At 37.0% G+C, this 23,872-nt stretch overlaps 1 protein-coding gene across 1 annotated transcript in view; it reads right to left on the reverse strand.

The window, feature by feature from the left end:
• Positions 1-2,848: 2,848 nt before the first annotated feature.
• RSPO3 (R-spondin 3) overlaps positions 2,849-23,872 on the reverse strand; it is a 111,134-nt gene continuing 90,110 nt past the window's right edge. Inside the window, exon 5 of the mRNA XM_082474955.1 lies at positions 2,849-22,456. Coding sequence (XP_082331081.1) covers positions 22,395-22,456 — 62 coding nt within the window. The 3' untranslated portion in view covers positions 2,849-22,394. The remainder of the gene's footprint in view (positions 22,457-23,872) is intronic.

Below are 23,872 nucleotides of genomic sequence, written 5' to 3' on the forward strand. Positions count from 1 at the left end.
TATTGGCCACGTATACTCACAGCTTGGGAGTGGACACCATATGCCATGCAGGGACACATGGGGGCTGAGCCTGGGGACAAAGTAACCCCAAAGGGCTGGGGGAAGCAGTTTCTAGGCCATGAGGAAGGGAGGAATTTTTTAAATTGAAAGACATTAATCACCAAAGCTCACTCAAGCAGGAATAAATTTGAATACCTCTGTATCTGTTAAAGAGATAGATTGTAGTTATAACACTTCCCACAAAGATAATTCCAGCCTCATCTTGCTTACCTGGTGAGGGAAAAACAACATTAATTCTACACAAACTATTCCAAAAATTAATGAGTAAGGAATACTTTCCAACTTGTGCATTAAAGTGATACCAAAACCAGGCATTCCAAGAAGCTAAACAAAACAAACAAATAAGAAAAACCACTCATCAATATGCCTCCTAAGCATCTATACAAAAAATCCAAACAAAATTTTATCAAATTGAGCCCCTAAATATATTAAATGGGTAATACATCATAATCAAGTGGGCTTTATCCCCGGAATATAAAGCTGGTTTAACAGAAAATAAATCAATGTATTCACTAAATTACAAGATAAAAAAGAAAAATCATATCAAAAACATCTCAACAAATGGAAAAAGCACTTGACAAAATTCGACATCTATTCCTGATAAAAATACTCAGCAAAGAAATAACACAAGCATACTCCCAGAGCCTGAAAAGGAAATCCATAAAAACCTACAGCTGACATAATACTTAATGGAAAAAGAACAAATGTTTTCCCTCTAAGGTCAGAAACAAGACATAAATATTGGCTCTTCCTAAATCCATCATTGGGAGGAAGGGCTACATCATGACGGAGTTGCATATCTGGAGTGAAATTTCCCTCATTTATAACTGTGAGAGCACATGCAAGTGCCTAATTGTTTATTGCTCAGTGATAGAATGAATAGAAAGGTCACATACTGCCAGATTCCATACCCTGAGAAAACCATAATTCAAAAAGAGACATGTATCATAATGTTCATTGCAACACTATTTACAATAGCCAGGACATGGAACCAACCTAAATGTCCATCAACAGATGAATGGATAAAGAAGATGTGGCACATATATACAATGGAATATTACTCAGTCATAAAAAGAAACAAAACTGTATTATTTGTAGTGAGGTGGATGGACCTAGAGACTGTCATACAGAGTGAAGTAAGTCAGAAAGAGAAAAACAAATACCGTATGCTAACACATATATAGGGAATCTAAAAAAAAACGGTACTGATGAACCTAGTGGCAGGGCAGGAATAAAGATGCAGACATGGAGAATGGACTTGAGGACATGAGTGGGGGGGAAGGGGAAGCTGGGACGAAGTGAGAGAGTGGCATGGACATATATACACTACCAAATGTAAAATAGATAGCTAGTGGGAAGCAACAGCATAGCACAGGGAGATCAGCTCGGTGCTTTGTGATGACCTAGAGGGGTGGGATAGGGAGGGTGGGAGGGAGATTCAAGAGGGAGGGATATGGGGATATATGTATGCATACTTTGTTGTACAACAGAAACTAACACAGCATTGTGAAGCAATTATACTCCAATAAAGATGCATATATGTAAAAAAGGAATACAACCTTTCCATGCTTCTCTTTATTTAATAACTTTTGGTTAACTTGACAATTTGTAACAAATGATGAATATATTTTGTATCCCAAATTCTACCTAGCATTGATTCAAATTCCATGTAGTATTATTCCAAAGCCTATGTGTTTTGTTTTAAGAGAAAATGATTTTTTTAGGGAGGTTACAGTGAAAAAATTAATAAAACACTGGTCTGGAATCAAAAGTTCTGATTGTGGTCTTGGTTCCACCATTTAGGCAATTACCTTATCCCTTCTTGGCCTCAATTTCTCATCCAATAAATAAGTAAAGGGCTAGACTAAAAGGCCCTCTAATTCTCTTCCAGGTTAGAGGTGTTTTTTTGTTTGTTTGTTTGTTTTGTTTTAATAAGTACTTAGAACAGTATCTCTCATACTTTAGCATGCCTCAAAATCACCCAGTGAATTTGTACACAGATTCCTGATTCCTGCATCCAGAGATTCTGATTAAGTAGATCTGTGGTGAAGTCAGATACTTTGTATTTCTGACAAGTTCTGAGGTCATGATGTTATTGCTGGTCTTCAGACTACACTTGGAGTAACTCTTGTCTAAACTCTAGAAATTATACTAGTTGCAATTCTGTTTCAAGACACTAGATGATATATTTTTGCATTAAAACTAGTCAGAAATACTTTAGTAAGGATATGTGTTTTAAATAGTCCATCATAAAAAAATATTTCTGTTGCTATAAAAAGTCAGTATTTATTGTTTTATATTATCATCTGGTTTTGGCTGGTTAATGAAGTACATGATTGGTTTATTTGTATGTGTTAGCAAATTTAATCTCTTTTATTGAATAACTTTTATATACAAAGTCTTTTGATTTGTATTTTGGTTTGTATTTTGAACATAGGTTAAGGGTCTTCTATCTTTCATGAATTCATTAGCAAGTGGGGAAGGCAGGCCAAAACACAAACAACTTTAAATAAAGCATCAAATTAAGATGTCAAAATAGTTCTTAAGAAAGCACAACATAACCCCCCTTACAAACAAGGGAGAATGAAGGAGAGATTAATTCTAACTGGAGGGTACAGAGAGGAGGAAACAAATAATATGTTATGACCTGATGACCAGATTCTGTTAATAAAGAAAATAGGAACTGCCAGACTAAGGGAACCTATATAATAGATATGGGGACCTATTTTAAATTCTCTTCTATATTAGAAGGCAACTAACATATTTGGAACTTTCTTTTGCAGTACTATGCAGTACTACATGCATTTTTCAAGTGTATTAGTTTTAAATACATTAGGAAAAATTAAGAAATAACACCAAGCAGTCATTGCGGTCATAAAAAGTCACTTTAAAATCTATTACAAAGATTTAAAGATTTTAAATCATTAACAATAATGTCTTCTAAATTTTCGTGTTCATGAAGAGGATAAGCAAACATAATTAGTCAACTCAGACACTGGTCAAATCAAATTTACAGTAGAATGAACGATATTTCTAAAAATAAATTTTGGTAAAAACCACAATGTAACATATATTTTCTGATTTAATACAATACATAATCATATGAGTTATACATATAAACTATTCACATAATAGCTGTGTAATTATATGAGTTACACACATAAAATAAATAAAATACTTAGAAATTAAGGTTCTAGAGGCAAAAAGGTTCAACCAGATCCTAGGGCTGCACCTATGAGTTTTATTCTTTTATTCTAGTTCTCTACTTGCTTTATGATATTAAGAATTGTTGTGATATTCATAATGATTGCTATAATTTGTTGAATGACTATTATGTGCTATCCACATAATATACATTTTCTTGAATAATCCCAACAATCCCAGAAAATAAGTAGTACTAACTTCACATTAAATATGGAATAAACAAGTCACCTTTCAAATGGTATGGTAGATTTATACTTGACACCAGAGTGAGTACTTTGCCCACATCAGTTACTTTATTTCGAACTATTCTGTTTTTGCCTTGGAAGAAGAAAATTCTGCTGATTTAATTACTTATCAGTCAGTCCTGTTACCAGGCACGTATCCACTCCTTCCTTTGTGTGTGCCTTCTCGTGATGGTGCTATGTGCTAGTAATGAATCGCATGTGCCCAGATATATTTACAGAATGAAGATGTATCAGAAATACAAAGGACAATGAAACACACCAGAACTGACAATCTTAAAAACATGGCTGTAGAGTCTGAACGAGAAAGCTATGTAGGAAGTCAAGCCAATATGCACAATGTAAACATGTGATTTAGGACCTGAAGACAACATTTTGGGCCAAGTAATGCAGCATGTTTAGTTAGTTCTAAATGAACTATGGGACTGCAACCACGTAGTCTGTCATTTTCTTTCTTTCTTTTTTCATAATTATCCAACCTCAGGTTTACGAGTTGCCTCAGAGACATTTTCTGCTCTTAAACTCTAGCTTCCCATGGCACTTCCTTCTGCAAAATGTCCAAGGCTTGAGCTTTTGCTGGTTTCTCCGACACCTGTGCATTACTAGCCTGTTTCTGCTTGGATGGTGTGACAGATGAATGACAGCCACAAAATTTTTGACACTCCTTCTATCACGAGATAGGGTCTACTTGCCCTCTTCTTGAATCTGGGCTGGCATGAGGTTATTTTGACTAATAGAGTGCAGTGAGAGAGACTATGGCCATTCTAGACCTTGTTTTTAGGAGGCTAGTAGCCTCTGCTTTGGTTTCCTGAAGCCACAGACCACAAAATAAGAAGTCAGACTACACTGCTGGAGAGACCACATGGCAAAGCCTGTGAATGCAAGGAGAGGGACAGAGGGTCTAGCTGAGCCCAGCCCTCCCATTGACTGTGGCAAGATGTTAAGAGTGACAGTGAAGCCACCTTAGACCTTCCAGCACAGCCCAGCACAGCCCAGCACAGCACCAGGTGAAAACCAGTGAGTCAGCACCCTGTGGAGCAAAACGATTGCTCAGCTGAGTGTATGCAAATTCCTGACTCACAAAATGATGACATATAACAACATGGTTATTGTTTAAGCCATTAAGTTTCAGAGTCATTTTTAACACAGCAGTAGATAATGGATATTCTGAATCTTGGACTTAATTTTCCTTTTTAGGATAGTTAATGTCAGTTCTTCTCCTCTCTCTATCCAGGAAGATGGATGATTCCCTTCAAATCACGCCAACAAAGCCATTCCTGCAATAGGTAAAGGTCTGTCTGCCTGAATTCCAGTTCCCAGTCTCCTTTAGCTGGTCCATCCCATTCTTCCTGAGTCCTGCTTATTTATATGCATGCCTTTTCCTGCCTTGGTTTGTATATTGGTCTGTCTTTATAAAGTCTGCATGCCTTTTTTGTGAGTATGGATCTCTCTCTGTGATTGTGTTACGGTATGAATCTTTATATATCAATTTCCCATTGCCTCTGTGGGATGTGTGTGTGTGTTTCTCTCTGTTGATACCTTTCTGCCCAATCCTTTATCTTTATGTATGGGTCAATTTTTACATGTTTAATTAACTTTCCATTTTTCCTTTTCTGTCTCTGCCACTTTCTACTTAACTTCTCTCACTCTCTCCCAGGACAGGTAGTACAGCATAGCAGATTAGAGTACAGACATTGGAGCCAGATTGCCTGGGACCAGACCTCAGCTCTGCCACATACTGAGCGATGACCTTGGACCAATAACTTCACATCTCAGAGTTACAGTTTTCCCATTTGAAGTATGAAGATGATAATAGTGCCCAATCACAGAATTATTGGGAGGATAAATCTGTACCTACACACATACATGTGTATAGGTATATGTATATGTGTGTCTGTGTACACATACAAATGTGTGTGCATATGCACATGATAATTGGTCCCCAAGAAGCACTCTCTAAGCATAGGCAGGATTATAAGTTTTGTTTCTCACTGTGTCTCCTTGTCTGCATTCCCTGTACTCTGCTCTTTTCCTCCTCTGTTTTTCACCTTTCTCTAGAAAGTAACTGAAGTGGCAATTTAATTATTTTCAGAATAAATCCATAGAATTCAACATTCCCATTAATCATTTAAAAAAATAAGTAGATTGTGATACATTTCTCTCTCTTCAAAATTTCAAAAATTCAATTGATATAAGAATCTTTAAGCTCATAAGGACACTAACTTTTTTTCTCTCTTCTGAGGCACAAAGACTGAATATATAAAAAGATTCCTCAACCAGGCTTAATTCGTGGAGGGATTTCAACCCTTTTTTTTTGGAGTGACACGTCTAACAGATGGCATTCCTGTGAAGGATGGTTCTGTGGGTGAACTTGGAGCCCTGTGCAGTTTCTGACAGACCATCTCCATGTTTATCATTTTCTCTTCTATTCAAGACAGCATATTGTCTTAGGCTAGGTTTCTCAGAAGTATAGCAGCCCCAGCCATGTGATTTGTACAGGAAGTGCTCAGGAGACACAGGGAAGAGAGTCAGGCTAGCAGGACAGGGAAGCAAAAGAAGCCAGGGAGGGGCCTTAGCCTGATCTGGGGGAACGTCAAATTCTCTGGAAGGTGAAATCCACCTCGACATATGTCCTGACTGGAAGGCGAAAGAGCTAGGCCTTCACAGTTCTGTGTCGGTAACTAAATGGCCAAGGGCTGGGGCTGTGGGAGGTACATAAGCTCTCAGGCACCTTCAGCTCCTTTGCTCCAAGTCTGTGGGCAAAGCAGCTTCAGTTGGCCTTAGGCAGTTTCCAAAAGAGTTTCAGGTACAGACAGGAAACTGACAGAGGGCAGGTAATGGGGATCCAAGGTGCTTTGGGCAGAACACTGAGAGTGTCCCCAGCCCTGCACATATCAAAATGCAGGAAATGAGAGTGATAACATTTTAGGAATAAAATTTGAATTGGTTCAAATTTACATTTAAATTTTGGTCCCTCATAGGTGTTGGTGCTTTAACAGATGGCAGGTGGCATTTTCCACATCTGTTTGCTCTACTTCTTCTGTCATGACGACACAGTTTATATGTAACTAGATTAGACACTAGTTTGTCCATTTTTTTTAAGAATAGTAACTATTGTCTGTCTGCAACTTAATTCAAACTCATTTTTCTTACATTCTAATTATACTTACAAGTTGGCACAAGTAATAATGATGTAATAAAGAGAAGAGGTTTTCCAAGGTTAACACATATCACAGGCTCATTGACATTTTCAGGCCAAGAAGACTTCTAAATGAGGGGGCAATAGCTAACTTGTTTTGACTATGTTAGGCTCTCTGACGTGACCCAGGCCACCATGAAACAATGGAAGCTAAGGGAGATGCCATCTCTTACTGATTCCCTGATTTCAAAGGTGCCAAATGGACCATTAAATTCACTCCTAGGTCCTGCAAAGCCTTTCCCCGACTCATTCCTAAGGCCCTGAAAAGGCCAAGCAGTGAGGCAGTAAAGTTTGTACTCAGCAGCCTCAGTCTCTTTTTTCTGAGCCTCTTTTTGCCACTGCTGGGGCACCTGTGAATCTATCACCTTTGTGTTTATCCTCAACCAATAGAGAAGGAAACTGACTATTAACTATGTTTAACCTGTATGGTGTTGTATGTGAAATTGTTAAATAGACACATGCTCAAATGCTGTAGTCAGTGTTGACATAGGACATGTCATATATGATATTCATGTTTTAGTCAATATCAAAGTGGTTATCAACCCATCTGGAGATAACCCTTCTTACCAATGTTTTTGGAACATAATACCAGTGCTCTCCGAGAACTTTCTCTTTCTTTGTTATTGTCTTTGTTCCCTTCCTTCCTTCTTCCCTCCCTTCCTTCCTTCCTTTCTCTTCCTTTCTTCCTTTCTTTCTTTCTTTCTTTCTTTCTTTCTTTCTTTCTTTCTTTCTTTCTTTCTTTCTTTCTTTCTCTTTCTCCCTCCCTCCTTTCCTCCCTTTCTTCTTATCCATCCAGTAGCCATCCATTCATCCATCCATCCATCCAAAAAAGAAACAGACAGAGAGAGAGAGAGGGGAGAGAGAGAGAGAGAGGGAGGGAGAGAGGGAGCATTTCAAGGTTAAGAAGTAAAACAGGCTGAAAGTATTTTATGGAACAAATTAGAGGAATCAACTCCCCATAGAAATCAACTGGTAGTAAAATTTGAGTATGTAGATATAAAAAAAAAAGATACTCTGAAAATAGTAATGAGGGCTTTTAAATAAGAAAAACACAAATCCCAATGTAGGTGGCCTGATAAAAACTATCACAGCCGTAGAAGAGAATATAAGAGGATTCCAGATTGAAGCAGTACATATACTGTATATTCTCACCTACACTGGTTAAAGGGCTCTCATAGGCTCCTTAGTAAAAAGGAATTAAACGTCTAGTTTAGAACTTTACTATATTAGTATATCAGAATCCCATATGTATGCATACATATAGTTGTAAAAAGGTATATGAGTGTGTGAGTGTGCATATATACGTATGTGTGAACTGCAACTTTTATGGAAAGAGATAAGGTTAGCCATGACAGAGCATCCCAAGCGCTTTGATTCTATTTTTAACAGGTACCCATACTCACAAAACAAAAACAAAAGCAAACAAACAAAAAACCAAGCACAGAAACAAACAAACAAAGGAACACTTTATTGCTATCTGGTGTTGGTTCCAAACTCCCATGGAGAGCTTCAGTGGCTGGGCTAGCCTAGACCATACTCTAATTCTTTTGACTTGGTTAATTGGTCCTAAGTGACGAAGTCCAGCAGAAGACCTACTTGTTTTCTTTGCTTCTACTCCAAAGTTTAAATCTGAATTCTGAATGTCAGCACTCTGAGTCAAGGAAAGCATACCATCAAGCAACAAACAGGAAGAAAGCACAAAAACCAAGAAAGCGTTTGGCCCAAGGCATAGGGCAGAGCTGTTTGGATTCCCTCCCTCTGCATTTTTTTGGGTTGGCTGGGAGAGGAACTCAAGGAAGATCCCTTCCTTGGTTTTTCTTAGGCAGCTGGGTGGAAGAACTAACCAGTTATGCAACATACACCAGATAAAAGCCTAATTTATCTAATTTATCTCAGTTATATGAGGCCAGAAATATAAAGTGTCTGAAAACTGTTTTCTTTCTATAAAACTAAGCAAAATGAACTTCTTCTCTTAATCAAGAACACCCTTTGTTCCCACAGAGAAATGAAAAGTCCCTTAAATAGGTCTTACTCTAGGAGCTGAATTCTCTCATTAATGACTAAGCTTGGAAGAGAACCCTGAGCTCCAAATGAGAACAGTATCATGACCAGCACCTTGAAGAAGAAATATTAAAATTCTAAAATATATACAGAAACATCTATTCTCTTTTTGCCTCTTTTTGCCTGAACTGATGTTCAGGACTTCCAAAACTTTAGTATATCAGCTCCAAGTCCAGCAGACCTTTGTTGAGTTTATTTGCTCAGTTGCTTTTCTCCTTCTTCATGTAAAGCACCCATTCATTCCTGTTTTCATCTACCTGGTTCACTTGGGGGCTGAGAGTGATTGGTCCATGGATGGGAATATTTCCCAAACTGGGCAAATCAGAGTCTCTTTCCAGGAATTTAATCTCTTTCTATCTCCTCTCTAGTCAGAAACTGTAGGATGTGACTGAATGGTCAGGAGGCATTCTACATATTGACCATAATGAGAAACCCAGGAAAATAAAGCTAATTCCCACCCCCTAAAATAGAGGTGAGAAGTAGGGAGAATGTCTTCAGACTATTACCATATACAGAAGAGTCCTCCAGTATCTGGTTTATTCCTGAGGCAAGTTCAAACCTTGTTCTTCCAAAGTCTATGTTGTTTGGTATTTTTCTAAGTTCTGAACATTAGACAAATATCTTTCCAATAAAACTTCCCCTTTTGCTTAAGCTAGTTCAAGGTGGGTTTCTGTCACTTATATATGATAGAATCCTGACTAATACATCAAGACTTTCAATTGCTCTATTTTTTTTACATAAAAAGTTGCTCTACCAGTCCTAGTTGGGGCTTCAACTTCAAATTCTATATTGAGAGTGCTAGTTGATGGGGCTGGCCCAGGTAGAGCACTCCTTTTGTCTAGACTGAGTTAGCCTGAGTGGCCCAAAATAAAACTGGCCCAAAGCAGAGGACTTTGCCTATCCCACTCAAATTCATGTCTTGGCTTAGACCACATGGCAGAGACTGCTAGTTGCCTAATCCAGTTTTCATTCCCCTTTTCTTTCTTGTAATGGAAACCCTGGATTTTATTTGGAAATATGACTGCCTGGAAAAAAGTTTCCATTTTCTAATCTTCCCTGCAGCTAGGTATGGCATGCAATTGAGGTGAATGATATGTAAGCAGAAGGTGTTTTGGTTTGTTTGTTTTTGTTTTTACAGCTTCTCAAAAACTTTCTTTCACGATCAGCTGGCATGTGCTCTTTGCCTATTTCTTCTTCATGCCTCCTTCTTTTCAACTGGCTGTTCCCTTGTACCAATTCCCAGGGAATTTGACCCATTCCCTTGGACCATGAGGTGGAAGGCATGAGCTGAGGTTGATGAAACCTGGGTCTATGATATCATGGAGCTCCATATCAGCCCTGGAACATATATCTTCAGGCTTTTTTTTAAACAAGATAGAAATAAATGTATTTCTTGTTTAAGTCAATATTATTATGTTATATGCAACCAAACTAATCCTAAATGATGAGCCATTCCAGTTGGAGAAAATTCTAATTGAGATCACATTTACTGGCAAAAATATACAGAGATTAAAGAGGGACTTGAGTGACTAGACTGGGGCAGACACGTCTTAATCCCCTTACTAGGACTGTGGCCCAAGCTCAGTGCTCTGAGGCTTGAATAAAATTAGACTAGAGTTATTCTTCATTGTGAGTAGAATTTAAGGTAGGCTTATGAAAGAGTCTTGAGTTCTCCCTAAGGCCAACATATTTATGTTTATTTGGGGTAAATAATCCCAAATTCTCATTTCATGAATGGGTCCAGTCAATCTCAATAAACATTAATCTCAATAATGTTCAGTGTCATTTTCTAAAAATGCCATCTGAATAACGTCACTTTTCTGCTAAAATCCCTTTAATGACTGAAAGCTCTTACCATAATTTGCAAAGATTATATCTATTTGTTTCCTTATTTGTTTTTTGTTTGTTTGTTTTGTTTATTTTTTTTATTCTCTCAGGACTAACTATAAGCTCCGTGAAGGCTGAGACTATGTCTATCTTACTATGACACCAGTGCCTAGCACTGTGCATAGCATATAGTGGATAGTCAACAAATATTTGCTAAATGAATGACAGAGATGAATGAAGAAAGCAAAAAATTCAGGAATTGGAGAAATCCTTAAGGTAATATTGTTCTATAGTTGTACCCAGACTGAACCAGTCAAGATCTGGTGTGCCAAAAGATTAAACCAAGTTGCACTTTTTATAAAAACTTGTTTTAATTGTTTTATATGTGGGGAGTGGGTGTTATGGTATGTTACGTACAACAGGCAGAATTCTAGGCTAATCCCCAATGACCCATGACCTTGTATAGTCATGGGTCATGAGTGTGGGTGAAGCTGTGAATATGATGGGGTATCACTCTTATGATTAGGTTACTAACTAGTTGACTGATAAATCTCAAATGGAGATTATCCTTAGTGAGCTTGACCTAATTGAGTGAGCTCATAAAAGAGATAAGAAGCATCAGCAAATACACTCCTACTGACTTAGAAGAAAGCAAACTTCTGTGCTGTGAACTGACTATGGGAGCCACATGGCAAGGAACTTTGAGTGGCTTTTGATCACCAGCCAATAGCTAGAAAGAAAATGGGTACCTCAGTCCTACAACTGCAAGGAGCTGAATTCTCTCAACAATGACTAAGCTTGGAAGAGAACCCTGAGCTCCAAATGAGAACAGCATCATGACCAGCACCTTGATTACAGTCTTATGAGACCCTAAGCAGTGGATTCAGTTAAGCTATGCCCAGACACTTCACCCTGGAGAATTTGAGATAATAAATTTGGGTTGTTTTAAGCCTCTAGGTTTGTGGCAGTATGATTATATAGTAATAGAGAACTATTACAAACACTTACACATCTGTTATTTCATTCTTGTAGAAATGCCCAGATTTATGTTTTTATTTTAGTGTTTACAGATAATGAAACTGATTTCAGAGAGGTTAAACAACTTAGTGTTTACCGACCTTGTAAGTGTATGGAAGGATAGGGAGAGTTTTAGAAAGACCATATTAGGAATGGAAATAAATACTTACATCATGTGTGCAAGTGATGGAGTAGACTGAGAACTGAGGCTGAAAACACCTCCATAAAGTGGTGTAGTTGCTTCTCTCCAGCTGACAGTGTTGATTGAATATCTTTATTCTAATCGAAGCATAGTAACCTAAGCTAAATCTTCTCAATTTTAATTGCTTAGAGATCAACTATTACAGCTCTGTTGGTGCTTTTTAGGTTACTTATTTGTACTCTTGGCTTCCTATTCCTATTTTCATTTTTCTGTTTTTTATTGGGCATGTTTTTATTGAAATCTCTCTCAAGTTCTATATAGCATGAAGTATAATGGGAAGAAAGGAAGCAGGAAAAGAAGAAAGAAAGAAGGTAAGAAGGAAGGTAGGAAGGAAGGGAGAGAGAAAGAGAAGAGGTGGAGAGAGGAAGTGAAAGAAAGTAAAGATGAATGGAAGAAATAAATAAGATAAACAGGAAGGAGAAAAAGACAAAAACTATAGAATGATGCCTTGTAGCTGAGGAAGCTATGACTCAGAGAGGTTAAATGACTTGCCCAAAGTTAGTTTACAAGATATAATGTGCAGTTTCCAAGTCTTCTGACTTTAAAATTTATGCTTTTTTTTTTTCCAGACTGATATAAATATTTGATTATACTCATCCTGGGACTTTCTATTTTTAAAGCAGTGTGTGTATTTTGCTTGAGCAAATAATAAAGCAAGTATCTATTCTGCTTACTCTCAATGAAAAGAATCATCAGTGCCCCTCTGTTACCAGTTAGGCTTTGTAGTAGATTTGGGTCTTTTTGTATCTCTAACAGAAAGAGGCTGATGAAAATAAAACATGATGATTTGGATGAACTCTAATCTACACATGCTTCAGAAATCACATTTTAACTTAAGTATAAAACCAATGCCTTGAAAATTTAATAGATCAAAGAGAAACCAAGAAAAAAAATGCAATTTTAGAAAGGAGAAAATAATAACAAAGTAGAAGGTAACAGAAGAGAGGATGAAGAGGAAAAAGAAGGTTATAAAACAAAACTAAAGAAAAATAGATTTTTCACAATAAATCTCAAAATCCACTCTGGTATTTATATTGTATTTTTTCCAAGTCTTAAACAGTTCCTGTTTGTGACTCATTATTATGGATGCAATTTGGATTGTACTGTGCTTTAGACCATATGGAATATCAGAGTATCTAGAACACACTGATCCACCCAACTTGTAATTATTTCACTGTACAATTTGAGATGGGATTGCTTGGTTTGGATTATTTTTTTCTCCAGGGATCAAGGTATGTTTTCAAAGCTTTGGTACACAATAACAATTACTGTTCATTGAGGAGAAAGGTTAAGCTTGAAGAGAAAGAATAAATGCTAAGACCTTACCTAAAGTCTTCCCTATCACAGTTAATGGCCACTCCATCTTTCTAGATGCTGAGGCCAAAACATATTGGAGTCATTCTTAACTCCTTTGTTTCTTTCACACCCTACTTATAACCTATGAGCAAATCTGGTAGCTCTGTTTTCAAAATACTCTAGGATCTGTCCTTCTATCACCAGCTCCATTGGTATCACCCTATTCTAGGACACCATCTTTTCTCAGCTGCTTCCCTTGTTCTTTATCCTCTAAATCTATTCTCAACCTAGAAGCTAGAGTTATTCTGTTGAAATTTTGGTCAGATCATGGCACGTCTCTGCTCACTCCCTCCAGTGGCTCCCCATTCATCCCAGAGTAACATCCCAAACTCACTCAGGTGTCTCCTCCCTGAAATCTATTTAAAATTGCCAGCTCACCCTATCCCCCTCTGGAATGAAGCTTCACAGGTATCGGTGTGTGTGTGTCCATTTTATTCACTGAGCTACCTTGAGTACCTAGAAGAATGCCAAGCACAGAGTACGTATGTGCTAAATATTTGTTGAAGGAATAAATGAATGATTGTTGACTTGAGCCTCTGAAGAATACAGCATAAACAGTTAACTAACCTTTTATTAACCTTGGTTGATTTAAATTTTTCTACTGATATTCGGGTATTATGTTATTATCCCAATAAAGGATTTATCATAGAACCAACATGAGACAGAATATAGCCATTTGAGGAAATGCAATTAATAAGGTACTGTTGGATTGTAGCAGGTACAAAGAAAATTATCTGCAAGAAGTGAGGCTGGAGAAATAGACCTGATGGTGAGTTCTCTGATATGCTCTGCTAAAAATATTGGGTTTTATCCTGAAAGAAGTATAATATGGCCATTGCCCAGGTTAAATGAATTTGGGGCTCATCAAGGAAAAAAATATGTTCACGAGAGACAGTAACACAGGGCAAGCTTTATTAGGCAGTGCTTGGACAGAGTTGCATGAGAAGGGAAGTCTCTCACACGATGAGGCTTTCCAGAGGCTTCTGGGCAAAGGGGCCCATAAGTACTTACTTATAAAAGTAAGAAAGGATAAATAGCAATATTTATTTGAATATGGCTCCAGTGACTTTCAGCAGAAATGATGAGGAACGTCTTGTAGAAAACCACATGGAAGGCCAATGTTTGACAGTAATCATGGAGTAATAATAATAACAAAGTTATGGCTTTAAGGAACATTAAGAAAAAAATTGAGAGGACTTTATCATTGGATAAATGTGAACATTGAATGCCACTTCTGACTTAAAAAAATGGATGGGATGTGGCAGTTTACCAAGATAGGAAAAAAAAGTGATAAGCAAATTTGAAGGTAGGCAGAAGATAGTGAGTTCAATTTGGTACATAGCAAGTTTGAGATGCTATAGGACATCCAAGTCAAGACCTTTGGTTTGTTTGCTTGTTTGGTTGTTTTTCTTGAATTATCCATTAGCTACATGGATCTGGAGTGGACCAGGGTTGGAGATTTAGATGTTGGAGTATTAATGTTAAATGGTAGTTAAAATCCTGTCAATGAATGAGATTTTTCTCTATGTGAGGTAAAGGAGGAAAATCAAGAGTAGGTGATGTCATAACAATCATATGAGGAAAGAGTTTCAAGAAGAAAAATGATAAATAACATCAGGAGTAGTAGAGAGGTCCTGTAAGGTAAGGACTGAAATGTCTACTGTTTTTAGCACCTAGAGAGACATTTGTAAGATTGGATTTAGTGGAGGTAAAGAAGCATAGATACAGTGGTTTGGACAGTCCTAGGAAATGGGGAAGTGGAGGTAAGTACTAATTGCTCTTTGGAGAAACATGGTTCTAAGAGGAAACAGGAAAGTAAGGTGATCACTAGAAGGAGATAAAGAGACAAGATGGGGGATGCTGGAAGAAAAAGAGAAGTTAAAGGTACAGAAGAGGGGAAAAACACTTGATTTAAGTAAGTTTCCCAAAGAAATGGAAAGATGTACTTCAAAGAACAGATGGGAGGATTAACATTTGAAATGCAGAAGGACAACCACTTAGCTAAAATATAAAGAAAAGGAGTAAGTGTGGCTCTAACTATATTTACATTTGATTGTCTTTTGGGGAGACACATGGAGTGGAGAATGGTCTTGTATTATGGTCTCTATTTTTCTCTCTAAAGGAGAGTTCATTTACTCAGAGTGATGGAAAAAATCAGAGTGGTGAAGGTTTGAAAACATTGTTGTGGAGAATGAGAGAGGAAGTGGACTAGGGGTAGAGGTTTTACTGATGTGGGAGACCATGAATTTGTAGTGACATCAATCCATGCGGTTGTGGCATTTGTTTTTAGCAGTGCTTGGCAGCCAGATATGAGACTAGAAAGGGAGTGACTGGTTGATCCCGGGATAGAGTTTTGCTAATTTGGTGCAGAAGAAGGATAAAAGGGCAAGGACACTGATGGTTTTGGCAAGAGAGTTTTTTAAGTAATAAATAATGAAGTTTAGATGGATTGAAGTTGATAATGATCATTGAATGCCTACACTTAGCAAGGAGCAATGTTATGTGTTTTACACAATTTATATATAATCTTCACGTCAAATATGCGATATAGGTATTACTACTCTCATTTACAAATGAGGAAAATGAAGCTCAGCTGAATAATTTAATGAAGCTATGAGGAGGATGAAAGATTAAGATAAATTGAAGGACAAAGGATTAGAGTCCTTAATGAGATTCAAGAATATTTTTTGTAGACCAACAGGTTGAAGGAGCAGAAAAGATGAGATCACCATAGATTGTGGAGATTCAGAAATTATAAATTCAGAGCTGGAAGAATTCTGGATGTTGTATGGACCAGGGTGTCCATATAGAGATATATAGACAGTGAGGTTGGAGTGTTGGGTATGCTGTCTGCACAGAAGTGGCAGTCATCCAGGATGCAGTAGAAATAGGGGTAAAAACCTGACCTTATGATTGATATGCTCAAGCCTTTGATAAGCATGTGGGAAGTGAGTAGGACATAAGAAAATGGCAATTGCTTGTAAGTGTGAAGCTTGATTATGCTAGAGGTCCTGAGTTTTAAGGAGAAGTTAAGGCTTAAAAACAGTGACAGGAAATGTCATTCTTCTGGCTCTTCCTCCTTCATGCACATCCCTCTTATCCTTGGTCACCTCCCCCAAACTGGATCCTTTCTCTGTATAATCTATGTTGCTTCAAGTCTGAATTATCCACTCCTCTCTTTCATCTCTCCCAACACCATACTTAGAATCCAACATGTTACCAAATTCTTCATAAATTGAGCTCTCCATTTCTTTGCTTTAGCTGAAATTTGACTAGTTTTCTCAAAGACAGGGGTGGCCTGGAGAGAGAGAGAGTGGGTATTTAATCAGGCAAACCTGAATCCTCTCCCCTCCTGAGAAAATCCCACCTTTGTTCTGGGATTCGCTGACCTCCCATTTCCCCATAGAGCTCAGGGGTGAACCTGAACAGGCAGTGGCTTGAGAACATGAGTGAAATGTGACTTTTCAAGATTCTAAGCTAACTGATAAGGGGATTTTATTGTGGGTGTCTGAAGACATTCTAGTCCAGGTGTGCAGACACTCAGATTAGCTAATTCCCAGGACCTGCCCTTGAGGTGGAAATAGCAGCAGCCCTGAGGGATGGCTGGTCCACAGTACCATCCTTCATTAGCTCCTTTACAAACCATATCAAACTCTTAGCCCCATGAAGCTTGTGGTCAACTAGAACCTCTATGAGTTGATTTTTCCATGCCAATGGCTATTAATTACCTTGCTCCTTTTTAGTTTGTTGTACTTTAATGTAGGTCTATGCTTTCTTTTCTTCTTGATTTTATCATTTTGGTGCCAGACTGACATAGCAGTTTATTTGGCTGTTTTACAATTCTTATTTTCTCATCCAAAGCATCAGTTATTTCTCTCAGCATTCTCTTATTTTTTTTTTCAAATTTCTTTAGCTTCATCCAATCTATTGAGATGAAATAACAGTAAAGGATGAAGGACAAAGACTTTGGTGCACCATCATAGAAACTGCAGGTTGACACAGAGAATTTTATCAATATTCCTTCTATAAGGTTGCTCAGCTAGATATAGATCCATCTAATTGTAGCCACTTCTGTAAATTTATTCATGAAAATATCCAGAGAAACTCTGTTGAAATTCAAGATAGTGTTTGAAATTTTGCTAATTTATTACTTTATAAACTCTAAAAACAAAACAAAACAAAAACCCCCAAAATCTCCTACACCATAAAACAGGAAAGGAAAAGTGTGATTTGTAAGGCAGAGCCTGATGTCTGAGAGCTGTGGTAATTCCACGGTGGCCTGTACAGTCTCCCCTGAAAGTAATGTCTGGTCTTCTTGCTTCTGCATCAATAGCTTAATATCAGTTTTATAATTTTGTTAGATATAAACGCATGACTTTGGTGTAGTCTTCAGAATCTACGTTTTGTTCCTCAGGGCAGGTCCTGTTACTTAGGCAAAAGAAAATATGTTTTGAAAATAAAGTAATTTAAAAAAATAAGCTGTTTTGAGGAGGTGATAAAACATAATTGATGTTGTTTTTCAAAAGAATGTACAACAGATTTAAGAAAATTCTTAAAATCTGACTTGAAAGCAAGTTTTTCTTTTTTTTTATTTAGGAGGAACTGTGAAGATATGTGATTTTTACTGGCTATCTGAGTTTCTATCGGGCAGAAAACTAGAATTCTATACTTACCATTGGATCTATACAATAAGCATTACATTAGGTTTCTGTTTCTAGACATCAAATAAGTTAATGGAGACAATTTAGCCCGATTTTTTGCTGAATACGCTGAGCACAAGATGCTTCCTATCAGCAACTAAACACATGAGTAAAACATCTCATTTTTAATTGAATAGATGAAACTGTGCCAATATGTGAAAGACAGAGTTACAAACTGCAACAAAATATAACTGGTTTCATTAAACAGGATTGCATACATTGGACTGCTGCTGCATGTATTTGAAAAAAGGAAAGCAAATATGGAGCCAAAAATTTATGCTTCATAGACTATATATTATACCTAGTAGGTTTAAACTTTTCTTTGTAAAAATTTTCTACTAGGTAGTGATAAGTTGACTTGAACAGCTTTCCTTCTTGTCAATGACTTGTACTCATGATTCAAACACTGACTTACAATTTGATGGAGGAGGAGATATGGCATCCTTAAAGTGATACTAATGATATATTATACTTTATATTTTTATACTTTATTATTATACTTTAAGTTTTGCAGTCTTTTATATTTTTAAAAGGACTCATCCTTTTTTGATTTTACTTGTAATTCATTTATAAAGTAACATACGAAAAATAGAAATTAATATATTATATACAAGTTTGGGGCAAAAAGTTGAGTAGGTAATATTGTCTAAAAGTTGAGAAACTTGACCTGGGTGTTAAGGGCAGTGATATAGATTGATTTTGGATAGAAAAATCAGTTAGGGTGAAATAGCATTATCGAATGCATTTTTGTGGAAAAAGAGACAAATAAAGGAGAAGACAAAAAAAAAAAAGATCTTGCTGAGAATTATAAAGTGATATGGTGATTTGAGAGAGAGTTGGAAGATGTGTTGGGAGAAGGATGTTAAAATGGAAATACTGTTTAAATTGGTATTTGTCCTCCATGCTTATTACAATATCTTTGGTTGCACTTTTACTTGTATTACATGTTAGCATAATTGTACTCCTTGTCTGTTAAGCCAGGAAAATCCTTTTTCTCCTTTGCTTTAGCAGGTGAACATGCTCTAGTCCAATTTCTTTCTTTGAAAGCAGACCCAAGTAAAAGATAACTTGACTCTGTGTGGGCCCCGCTCTGAGTTCCCTTTCTCATCCACCAAGAGGAGAGCTTCCCCACTACTTTGCTTCCACGTCTGCAGTTCCCTACTTCCCATTCTGTTCTCAGCACATTGGAATCTGAATTCTGTCCGCGCAACTTTGAGGAAACAAGTTGAAAGATTACCACATTTGCAAACCCTGGCAACATGGGGCCTTTAGATTAACTGATTTTGTTGTAGGGTTTGATATTATCACAGCTTCTTTTGATTCCCACCCCTAACGTTTCTACGTTGTCACTTTCTTTGTTCTTTATTTATCTCACAGACTGACTTTCACAGTTCCCTTCATAACTTCCCTTTTCTCTACTCACTCTTTAAATATTGCTGAGTGTGTTCAATCTTTTTTCTTTTCTTTTAATGTATTCTGCTCGGATCCACTCACTCATGCCCTCTGGTTTATTTATTCGATGATTACTCCTAATTCGATATTTCTACATTTGATACATTTTAATAGAGACAGACCTGTATTTCAGACTCCCTTGAGTTCATCCCCATTGAATGCCTCACACATCTCAAAATCAACAAAGCAAAGAAGCAATCCACTTTTACCTGTGGTCGATTCTCTGTGTAGTGACACCTCTATCCTCAGACACACCAAGAGAAACATGGGATTCACTTCACTCACCAGCTTCCTTCTACTGGTCACCGCATTTTGTAGCTCCTACTTTCAAATGATGTTTGATATCTATTCCCTACTCTCCTTCTCCTTTCGCTCTGCACTAATTCAGGCTCTATTTATTTTTGAGTTCAGTAATATAATTTTATACCCCATACTTAAAACTGCTGCTCATCTGAGTCTTGTTTTGTTCATTCTTTTAAAAAGTTCATCCTTTCTTTGTCACCAAAGGCATCTTCGTAAGCCAAATAGAATCATTCCATTGCCCTTCTTACAACCCTTCCCAGACTCATCACTCTTTTCAAGATAAAGTCCTAAGTCTTTCACATAGCTTATAAGGCCGTTTGTCACCTGTTCCCTGCCCACACACCCACCAAATCTCTTGCCAGAGAACACAAAAGCTACTTGGAGTTCCGCAAACAGCATATGCATGCTCTTTTATGCCAGACTCTTCTCATGGCCTATGACTCCATCACTTCTCTCCTACCTTGTTTCACTGGCAAAGAACTACAGTAGTCTCCCCTTATTCACAGGGGATGCCTGAAACTGCAGATAGTACCAAACCCTATATATACTATGTTTTTTTCCTATACATACATACCTATGATAAAGTTTAATCTATAAATTAGGCACAGTAAGAGATTAAAAACAATAACTTATAATAAAATCAAATAATTATAGCAATATACTGTAATAAAAGTTAAATGAATGTGATTGTTTCCTCTTTCTCTCTGAATGTCTTATTGTGTAAACTTAATGCCTTTTTTATCTTAACTAAGCACTTATTACCCACTGTGCTTGTAACTTTTGTAGTTTGAGGTGCGACAGCAAAACTAACACGAATTTCTTTTTCTTTCTTCACAATGTCACAGATAGAAGACTTGTTCTTACCATAGAATTTAGCAACCTCAGCATACAATTTTTTTCTTTCCTTATTGAGAACTGTCACCTTTTCACTTAAAGGAAACACTTCACAGCTTCTCTTTGGCGTATCTGAATTGCCAGCATCACTACTCTTGTGCTGCGGGGCTGTTATTAAGTACAATAAGGGTGACTTGAACACAAGCACTGTGATACCAAGACAGAGGCATCATAGGATATCGCTTATATGTGGAATCTAAAAAAAAAAATACAAATGAACTTATATACAAAACAGAAATAGACCCACAGACATAGAAAACAAACTTATGGTTACCAATTACCAAAGAGGAAAGGGGGGAGGGATAAATGAGGAGTTTGGGATTAACATATACACACTACTACACATAAAATAGATAGCCAGTAAGGACCTGCGGTATAGCACAGGGAACTCTACTCAATATTTTGTAATAACCTATAAAGGAAAAGAATCTGAAAAATAATAGATATATATATGTATAACTGAATCACTTTGCTGTACCCCTGAAACTAACACAACATTGTAAATCAACTATACTTCAATAAAAAAATAAAATAAAATAAAGAATATATAGAAATACATTGCTGATATCTACAAAACAAAAATATCTTATTACTAAAAAATGCTAACCATCATCTGACAAAGTAGGGTTGTCACAAACCTTTTTTGTCAAAAACGCAATATCTGTGAAGTGCAGTGAAGCAAAGTGCGATAGAACATGCCTGTATATATAAGAACTTCCGTTTCGAGTGATTTGGAAATTCTAAATATTTTAAACATAGCACATATAAGATCTTACGATAACAGCAACAGCTTACTGAGTACCCACTATGTGCCTGGCAAGTCATATACTTTTTTAAAACTTTATTTTAATTAATTTATTTATTTTGCAAGCCACATACTTTGTTTCCTTTAATCCTCACAACAACTCTGTATAGTCTGGAATAATATAGTCATTTTATACAAGAGGATAATGAGAATGAAAGAACTTAAATTATTATTTTTCCAGGATTGCACAGTTAGTCTGTGATGGAGGGATTTAAAGGCAACTCTTCCACTCTCCAAAGACTGTGCCCTTTCCACTAACTTTCACTCAACAAGGTAACCCCAGACTTATTTCCTAGTGTTCGCCAATGATTCCATCCAACTCTTCGTCTTGGTTTTTTCTTCTGAAGCACATTTGGATTGTTTCTTGATGCCGACAAATGGGCGTCTATTGATCGGGAGAGAAACAGGAGCCAGGAGTCACTGAAGAGGGCAGTCAAGGGGCAGTGGAGGTAGAGAGATGGAAAAATGGCCGGCACTGTGCCCCCCATGTTTGCACTTCCTATTCCCTTCTGTGGAGCTATGGGATATTTGTTTTTGCTTAAATATGTTTTACTTTGTGACATCGAAAAACTTGTAGAATGAAAAGCAAATGCTCTTTTTGAAACTTGCAATATGAATACCTTTTTATTTTTGTTTGCTGAAGTTTTGTTTGTTGAAAGAGAGGAAATGGTTAATCATCAAAGCCGAGGAAGAGTCTTTTAAATTTATTACAACTTGTAGCCTGGGTAAATTTGACTTACTGCCAACATTTACAGTTCCTGATAGAAGAGACTGGAATTTAAAACATCCTTTATGCAGCCTGCCTAAAACTGGCATTTTGGTTAATCAGAAAAAGAAAGAAAAAAAAAAGTAATGAAATGTCTAATGACTTATCGCCCAGTGTTCTCCAGCGAGTCCATCTCACTGTCCATCTTGGCTGTTTCTTCTGAAGTGCATTTGGAGTGTTTCGTGATACAGTCAAATGGGGTCTTTTTTTTTTTTTTTTTAAGATAGGAAAACTGAGTTCCCCACTTTGCTGGTATAGTTTAGGCCATATGTGAAAAATAGAATATGTGACATCAGGAGCAGACTGTTAGCAGATGAGATGATACCTCAGGCCATATCTCAGCAATATCCTCTGCCAAACTCTAGTCCCTATGGAAAGAGAAACAAGTGCACTTTTAAAAAACACTTATGTGAGATTAAACATCCTTACATATTTATTTGACTAATGAGAAATATTTATTATCCCACTAGTAATGAACAGGTTTGTTTCATTATTTTAAAAAAATCAAGATTTATGAACTAGGAAGAAGAAATAACTGAGGGTATATAAGTTTGGAATAATTAAGCTGATTATTATTATTCACTATAAATTAGGCACGAAAATATTTTTTTTTGGAGGTCTTAATTTACTTACAAAATTACAGAAGTTTCTAATGTTTTTTTTCTTTGGCATTGGACATACAATGCCTATGTCACCTACAAAAATTTTATGAGAACTTTACACAAAATAAGCAAAGTGACTCTGGGGCAAGTATCCACACAACAATCCTTAAATTCAGTAGGAGAGACTCAAGCATTCCTTGCAATTATCTTGCATATGAAGAGTGTCTGACCAGTTGCTGTCTTTATAAATATTAACTGAATGGAATCACTACCCACAAGTTGGATGCGTATGAGAAGCAGACGGAACATGGTCTTTTTGCTTGTCATTGCAAGGAGAAATAATTTAATGTAATAATAACTATTGTATTCTTTTAGGATGGAAATGTTGCATCTTCCTAGTACATTACATTGGAGATTTTAGTTTCACAAGCCAAAAGGGGGTATTTTTCTTGTCTACCAGCACCAATAATAATTAGAGCTAAATACAAACCATTTTCATATCTAAATGAAGTGGCTTAGTAACTGAACACTTAGTTTCAAATAGTAGAAAACAAGAGAGCTAAAATATTGCTAAGATTAGCTCAAAGACATAATTACAGACAGTATTACATTATTTGGGATTTTAAAGTAAAATTAGTACATCTTTGGTTTGTGTTTGGTTAATAATGGAAAGCATGTCCTAAATTTAAAAAATGAAGCCCAGGGCTTCCCTGGTGGCGCAGTGGTTGAGAATCTGCCTGCTAATGCAGGGAACACAGGTTCGAGCCCTGGTCTGGGAAGATCCCACATGCCGTGGAGCAACTAGGCCCGTGAGCCACAACTACTGAGCCTGTGCGTCTGGAGCCTGTGCTCCGCAACAAGAGAGGCCGCGATAGTGAGAGGCCCGCGCACCGCGATGAAGAGTGGCCCCCGCTTGCCACAACTAGAGAAAGCCCTCGCACAGAAACGAAGACCCAACACAGCCAAAAATAAATAAATAAACAAAACAAAACAAAAAAACGAAGCCCATACTTTAGTAATAGAACTAAGAAAAGTTAGCACTCTCTCTCACCCCATCCCCTCCAAAGCTTTGCCTCCAGATGTTATTTGGTATTTATTTTGCAAAGTTTATTTTTACAGTCCAAGCCGTTTGTGTTTTAAAGATACACTGGTCAGTTTATTTATAGAGACAGCTTCTTGAAG

This window comes from Balaenoptera physalus, assembly GCF_965194825.1.
Source record: "Balaenoptera physalus genome assembly, chromosome: 9".
Lineage (NCBI taxonomy): Eukaryota > Metazoa > Chordata > Mammalia > Artiodactyla > Balaenopteridae > Balaenoptera > Balaenoptera physalus.